General features: G+C 45.0%; 1 protein-coding gene across 1 annotated transcript in view; it reads right to left on the bottom strand.

Annotated features, from left to right (window-relative positions):
* Window positions 1–7,500, bottom strand: part of naa25 (N-alpha-acetyltransferase 25, NatB auxiliary subunit) — a gene marked incomplete at both ends in the record, with an annotated part of 13,502 nt that overhangs the window by 4,760 nt on the left and 1,242 nt on the right. Inside the window, 12 exons of the mRNA XM_079235285.1 lie at window positions 1,053–1,142; window positions 1,442–1,649; window positions 1,729–1,841; window positions 1,951–2,123; window positions 3,069–3,158; window positions 3,235–3,346; window positions 3,881–3,959; window positions 4,875–4,982; window positions 5,066–5,140; window positions 5,246–5,364; window positions 5,860–5,998; window positions 6,253–6,338. Of these exons, the coding sequence (XP_079091411.1) occupies window positions 1,053–1,142; window positions 1,442–1,649; window positions 1,729–1,841; window positions 1,951–2,123; window positions 3,069–3,158; window positions 3,235–3,346; window positions 3,881–3,959; window positions 4,875–4,982; window positions 5,066–5,140; window positions 5,246–5,364; window positions 5,860–5,998; window positions 6,253–6,338 (1,392 nt within the window). The remainder of the gene's footprint in view (window positions 1–1,052; window positions 1,143–1,441; window positions 1,650–1,728; window positions 1,842–1,950; window positions 2,124–3,068; window positions 3,159–3,234; window positions 3,347–3,880; window positions 3,960–4,874; window positions 4,983–5,065; window positions 5,141–5,245; window positions 5,365–5,859; window positions 5,999–6,252; window positions 6,339–7,500) is intronic.

Here is a 7,500-nt window from a genome sequence, read left to right as displayed (position 1 = left end):
TATAACACATGAATATAACACATGAACACATGAATACATGAATATAACACATGAACACATGAATATAACACATGAACAGACGACATAAACACATGAATATAACACATGAACAGAAGACATGAACACATGAATATAACACATGAACACATGAACATACCACATGGACACATGAATGTAACACATGAACACATGAATGTAACACATGAACACATGAATGTAACACATGAACATACCACATGAACACATGAACATACCACATGAATATAACATGTACATGACTGTTTCAGATGCCACAGGAACAGAACACATGAACAGAACACATGAATATAACACATGAACATACCACATGAACACACCACATGAACACATGAATGTAACACATGAACACATGAATAGAACACATGAACATACCACATGAACATACCACATGAACACATGCATATAACACATGAACAGAACACATGAACAGAACACATAAACACATGAATATAACACATGAACACATGAACATGAACACATGAATATAACACATGAACACATGAACATAACACATGAACACATGAATATAACACATGAACACATGAATAGAACACATGAATAGAACACATGAACATAACACATGAACATAACACATGAACACATGAACATAACACATGAACACATGAACATAACACATGAACACAACACATGAACATAACACATGAACACATGAATATAACACATGAACACATGAATATAACACATGAACACATGAACATAACACATGAACATACCACATGAACACATGAATATAACACATGAACACAACACATGAACACATGAATATAACACATGAACACATGAATGTAACACATGAACAGAACACATGAACACATGACTGTTTCAGACCCCACAGGAACATACCACATGAACACATGAACATAACACATGAACACATGAACATACCACATGAACCCATGAACATACCACATGAACACATGAACATACCACATGAGCACATGAACATACCACATGAACACATGACTGTTTCAGACCCCACAGGTCAGACTCACCCGTCTCCTTCCACAGGTCGATGTAAACGTGAGCCGCCATGAGACAGTACATGTCAGAGAACTGCAGCTCCGTCTTCAGCGCGTTGGTCCCTGTTGAGCAGACGTCAGTCAGAGCTTCTGAAACGCAGCATTGTTTATTAAAAGTCCCTCAACCTGAAACCGTTCATACAAGAATATATAAAGACGGGTAAAAGGAGCAGAATCTGTGGCAGCGCTGACGTGAAAAGTTTGCTCAGTTTGATGAAATATGATTCAAGTTTGCACCTGCAAAGCCAACGCAGCCTCGACAGGAGCAACGTTCACGCCTCTTCGCTCCGTGAACGAGACGATTCCCCGAAACAAACGGCAAATGAAACGCATCATACGGGTTTTAAGACGCGGCGCCTCACCGAACTTGAGTCCGTGGCGGTAGTGGGCTTTGAGCTCGGCGATGAGCCGCAGCTTCCCGTCGGGGTCGAGCGCGTGGTGCAGGCCGAGCGCTCGCCCCAGCTGACAGGCGCACAGGTGCCTCTGCAGCGCCCTGGTGTCTTCTGGGAAGGCGAAGCCCTCGTCGCCCCGCTCCCCCAGCGGCACCGCCTCGCTCACCCGGTTGATGAACTGCGGGGGAAACAACAGAAGCGCGTTGAGTCGCGGCCGACCCGCCGCCTCGCACTCCCGCCGCGCCGCTGGGACTCACCTGCACGTGCTGCTCGGGCCGCAGCAGGTGGAGGTATAGTTTTAGGTCGGTGATGCAGCAGGGTTTGTCTCCAAACTTCGCAAAGAACTGCACCATTAGCTCTAAGGGATCACCTGTTTGAAGCCACATACAAAAAGGCTGAAGCACCAGGCAAAGGGGGAGGGGCTTAAAGAACAGGGCAAAAAGCAACTGCTTTCTCTTTCTACGTCCGTGTGTTTTTACCTAACAGTTTCTCTTCCGGACGGCCCCGTTCCCTCAGCCTGTGCATTAGTTCGAGCCGAGCCAAGTACGGCCCTCTGAGCGAGCGCGAGTCTTTGCCGTCTTCTCCCAGAATCCTCTCCTCCACGAAGCTCGTCACCTCGGCCACCGTGTGATGGACCGGACCCTCCGGACAGCTGGAGACAGACACGCAGGAGCGGATCAATACTCATATTTATAAACACATTCACCGCGACAAGCGTCTGGTAGAAGTCGCTCTTCTCTCGCTGAGAGCTAAACCACCGAACTGATTGCAGATTCATTGGGTTTTTTCCAGCGTTTAAACTGGTAGTTTGTATAAAAAAAATAAAAAAGTTGAAACGCAGCACCGTTCTGGGTTTATTAAGCCCCGCCCCTCGCCTCATTTCACTCATCAGTCGAGTGAAGACGTTTATTTCCTGCAGCTTTCATCGCATTGACAGAAATAAAAAGAATGTTGGTGAAAGGATGAAGCGGATATGTGAGCACATGAAAAGTTAAACGTTCATCAGCGGCTGTGAAAACGTGTCGTAGCTTAACACCTTTTGCACAACGTGTTTATTTGCTTGCAACAACAACAATAAGAATAAAACAATAGTTTACTTTTGCAGTCGTTATGCTTTTGGGCAGAAGAGGTGAACACAGCTCAGGAACCATTATCAACCACTATGAAGGGGCATGAGAAGATATTGAGACGCTACGTCGTGCAATACTAACCGATGCTCACAAACACTGCGGGTTATTAATGATTAATAGTTTGCATGCGGCTCAGACTGCAGGAAAAGGAGCTATGAAGATACAGGAAGTGTGATGGAGGTGTTTAGTCAGATCGGATGTAAACGTTTTCTTTATCCATATAAATAATACTAAAAGAATAATGCAGTATATCACCTTGTTTATAGTATGGTGATATATGGAATCGTAGCCTCTAGTATCGTATCACATGGTGGTGAATTGAGTCATTCAAAATGTATTCATCACATCAGCTCTGAATGTCATACCCGAGGGAGTTATATTTTGGACAATAGAAGCAGTGAATTTTTCCTACTTTTCGTACTAATCTACCTCACACAGAAACACAGAGCAAACACTCGTTGACTCACTGCTCGCCTTCTTCCGGAGGAATCCAGGACTGATCCATGAGGTGGAAGAGAGAGTCGAAGTAGGACGGGTAGAACTGCCAGTCGTCTGGGCTGCGAACACAAACACACGAGCTCGTCTCTCAGAAGCCTCGTTTATTAAACATATTAAAAAAGGGCCTGGACTCACTTCTTGAGCAGCAGCTTGTGGGCCAGAGAGTTGCACTCCGGCCAGCGCTGCAGCCTCCGGTAGAGCATCATGCACTTTGACTCTCTGCTCTGCAGCTCGCTGGTCAGCTTCTCTGTGGGAGGGTTAGGGTTACACATCGATATAATATGAAGGTGATTGGGTTTCATATGGGACAATATATAGAAGATGCTGTTGTATTTATGAGCCCTCCTGCCGTGTGCAACATGTGGTTATTAACCGAGTCCCATTGCTTCGATGCAGAACAGTGGAGTTTTTTACCTTCGTGCATCAGTGTTTTACTTCTGCAGGATTTATTAATACTATTGCAGTTATTTCTGAAGCTGACACTTTTTTATTTTCAAAAGACATCTTGCCAAAAGGACTGCGGCTGAAAACACCGGCACGTTTAAATAGATGCTGATTAAAGTCACGACGAGGAGCTTTCATGTTGTGGTGGGTCTGGCGCCCTCTGTGGACAAAGGCGGTAGTGCCTCTGAGCACCAGGGTCCCTTGAGGAAACCTCATTGACTGCAGCAGGTCTGACGGTCTGGTTCTGGTTCTCCTGTGCCTCCTCCTCTCCAGACACAAGCAGGTGAAAGCTCCTTGTAGTAACTTGCATCGTCGTCGCCCTCTGACGAACACCTACCACCAAGTGGACCCCTGATCACGTCCAGAGCCTCGACACACTTTCCCAAACGCTCCAGGATCATATAATACAGCTGCACCTGCAGGTCACAGGAAGAAAGTCAGAATTAAATGCAGAAACGGCTGTAAACGATGTCAACAACCTCACAAAAAGCATTTTAACAGGGAGAAAAAGAGAAGACACCTCTTCATGATTTAAGTCTTTAAACGTCTTATTCTGCACTAAAGGTATGTTTGGGTTCGCCATCTTTTGTTGCCTCCATAAGGAGCAGGACTTTTATGCTACAGTGAAAAACGAGGCTCCAGAGAGATGCCCTGAAGCGTCTTGGGGCTCAGAGGGTTTTAAACGGTTTTCTGAACTCTTCCTACCTCATCTTTTTTACTGCTTTTTCAGAAATGAGGAAGTGAGTTTTAAAAAACTCAAACGCTTCTAGATCATCATCCACTGGTCCGATTTAATACATTTAAACGGCTAAAGAACTGTAAACCCTCGTGAGAAGAGAAATGATGGACTACATTGTTTTTTAAAGACGGTCATTTGAAGTACATGACGGTCATAGTGTGAGCAAAATTCAGGTCAAATTTGCTAATTTTTCTATTTCTGAACCGAAAAACATGATTTCTGGACTGGAAAGGCTTGAAAAAATGTCATTGCTTATGTTTATTGTGATTATTATTGCAGGTTTGGATGCTTTAGGTCTTAATCCTTCTAAAGCGGTGCAGTACAACTCTGTGGGATGATGGGAAGGCACCGAACATACAATTAAAAAAACTCGTGGAGCGATCGACGAGTCCTTTTTTAATCAGACTCTTGACTTTTTATCATATTTAGGCAGAAAATAAATAATAAATATGATTTAAAAACATTTTGGTAAAGGCAATGAGTTGCTGATTCTTTAGAGATCAAGGACAAGAGGGGCTGGTATTCATATGAAGGTCACATGAGCTGCAGAACACCTGATCAGGGCTGATGAGCCTCGGGTCACTTCTCTCACCTCTGCTTCCGCTTCAATCTTCTCCTCCTTCACCATTTTCTCCACCATGCGTTCAGCCAGAGGCAGGAACATGGTCTGGGACAGCTTCTCATCTTGTGCTGAGATGGCCTGCAAAGCAAAACAGCACACGGGTTTATTTCACCACAATATTTAGGGAACGTGGCCGTAAAAAGACAAAAACGTCCTCGTACCTGCATCACCAGACTCATGACAGACCAGAAGTAATACGGATTCTTGGGGACGATTTTATACAAGGCCATTCCCGCCTGTAAAGGGCCAAGACGCAGTCATCAACATCCTCTTCATTATTAACCCTAAAGCCACAGCTGTTGGTGTCGTGCGGCGCGTCGGCCGTGAAGCAGCTTCCTCACCTGCTGCATCTTCTTGTACTCGCCCACGCGGGCGTACGCCATGAACAGGTGAGAGTGGTACTCCTCGCTGAGGGGAACCTTCTTCACCGCGGCTTCGTACAGCTTGGTGACCAACTCCGCTGTGAACGACACCGTAGTCAACACGTACGTGTGTGTGTGTGTCTGTGTCTGTGTGTGTGTGTGTGTCTGTGTGTGTCTGTGTGTGTGTGTGTGTCTGTGTGTGTGTGTGTCTGTGTGTGTGTGTGTGTGTGTGTGTGTGTGTGTGTGTGTGTGTGTCTGTGTGTGTGTGTGTGTGTGTGTGTGTGTGTGTGTGTGTGTGTGTGTGTCTGTGTGTGTGTGTGTGTGTGTGTGTGTGTCTGTGTGTGTGTGTGTGTGTCTGTGTGTCTGTGTGTGTGTGTGTCTGTGTGTGTGTCTGTGTGTGTGTGTGTGTGTGTGTCTGTGTGTGTGTCTGTGTGTGTGTGTGTCTGTGTGTGTGTCTGTGTGTGTCTGTGTGTGTCTGTGTGTGTCTGTGTGTGTGTGTACATGTGTGTGTGTGTGTGTGTGTACATGTGTGTGTGTGTGTGTGTGTGTGTGTGTGTGTGTGTGTGTGTGTGTGTGTGTGTGTGTGGACTCACGGCGATGCATCTCCCGGTACAGAATGGTCAGCGCCTGTAGAGAGTTGTCGTCAGTGGGCTCTAGCGAGGCCACTTCCTGGGCCAGAGTGAAGGCCTCGTCCTGCTTCCCTGTCCTCTGAAGGCCGATGGCCTTTAGGACCTGAAGCAGGGTTCGGGTATGAAAGACCACATGAATACACGAATGGATACATGTACAATTAGTCAGGGGGCATACAACCCCTCTGGTTGTATAGAAGTCTATGCTTCGTGTGTTAAAGCTGCATTCTCTCTCCTGACCACCAGGGGGCGACTCCTCTGGTTGTATAGAAGTCTACATAAACGACTCTTCTCTCTTGATGTGTTCCCTCATAAACGTTGTAAACATGGCGGTCCGGAGAACCAACAGTCACTCACCTTGGCACAGTGCAGGTCCTTGTGTTTCTTCAGCAGTTTGTCGGCCTGCTGTATCGCCATTTTATTGTTGCCATTGTCGAGATAATCTGAGGAAACACAAGAGGACAACGTCACATTAATGATGGCGATCGCACATTTCAGACATGACGTCATCGCACATGAGTGGGAATGCAACGGGATATAACTCTGTGTATTAACATGTACATCTGGGAGATTATTTGGATAATAAATCCATTGTTCAAGTCATATTTCAAGGGGAACACCACGAGGCTCCTGCTTGTGTTGCTTTCTTGGTCTGATGCGACAGTAAAGTGGAAACCTCGGGGCACTCGGAGAAAACAAGTCATTTCAAGACATTCATTTGGGTTTTACATTATTATAAAAGCCATTTTTTGGCGTTTGTCATTTCTTATAAAACCATGAGTCAACTGAGTCACCATAAGAAGCTCGGCCCGTTGTTCCTTCAGCTTCAAGCTGTGAACATTAACTGTTGTTGACGCCAAAAGCGGCGACCGGTTTGACGGTATGTGAACAATTCATACCGTAAGGAATACCGGTTGAATCGGAATACCGGTTGAATCGGAATACCGGTTGAATCGGAATACCGGTTGAATCGGAATACCGGTTGAATCGGAATACCGGTTGAATCGGAATACCGGTTGAATCGGAATACCGGTTGAATCGGAATACCGCACAGCCCTAGTTGATACCTTACAAACTGTATTGTAATGTCACTGCTGCTCAATGCTTTCACAATGTAACATCCCCAAGAAAATTATCTACCCATTGGGAATTAAGTACTCATTGTATGTACCTTTCTGAGTATTTCCATTGTATGCAGCTGGATACTTCTACTACTTTATACTTCTACTCCACTACGTCTCAGAGACAAATATTGTACTTCACAAACGGAGAGTTCGGGTCGTTGATTATGAGCCGTTAGAAAATACTGCTGTGAGCGCATTACTTCCAATATTGTACTTTTTACTGTACTTCATCTCACAAGTACATATTGTACTTGTTCCTTAATTCGTCTGACAGCTTTAGTTTCTTCTAAGACGAGTAGTTCATCCTTTCATATCCAGTGAAAACCTTGTATCTCCAGATGTGTTGATGATGAGTGTTAGTGATAAACTGAAGGATGAAGTGGTCCTTTATGTGTTGATGAATGTTAGTGATGAACTGAAGGATGAATGTTAGTGATAAACTGAAGGATGAAGTGGTCCTTTATGTGATGATGAATGTTAG

The sequence above is a fragment of the Taurulus bubalis genome (genome assembly GCF_910589615.1).
Source record: "Taurulus bubalis genome assembly, chromosome: 19".
NCBI classification, from domain to species: domain Eukaryota; kingdom Metazoa; phylum Chordata; class Actinopteri; order Perciformes; family Cottidae; genus Taurulus; species Taurulus bubalis.
The sequence above is the reverse complement of the archived record's forward strand: the minus strand, read 5'-3'. Positions and strand labels throughout refer to the sequence as shown.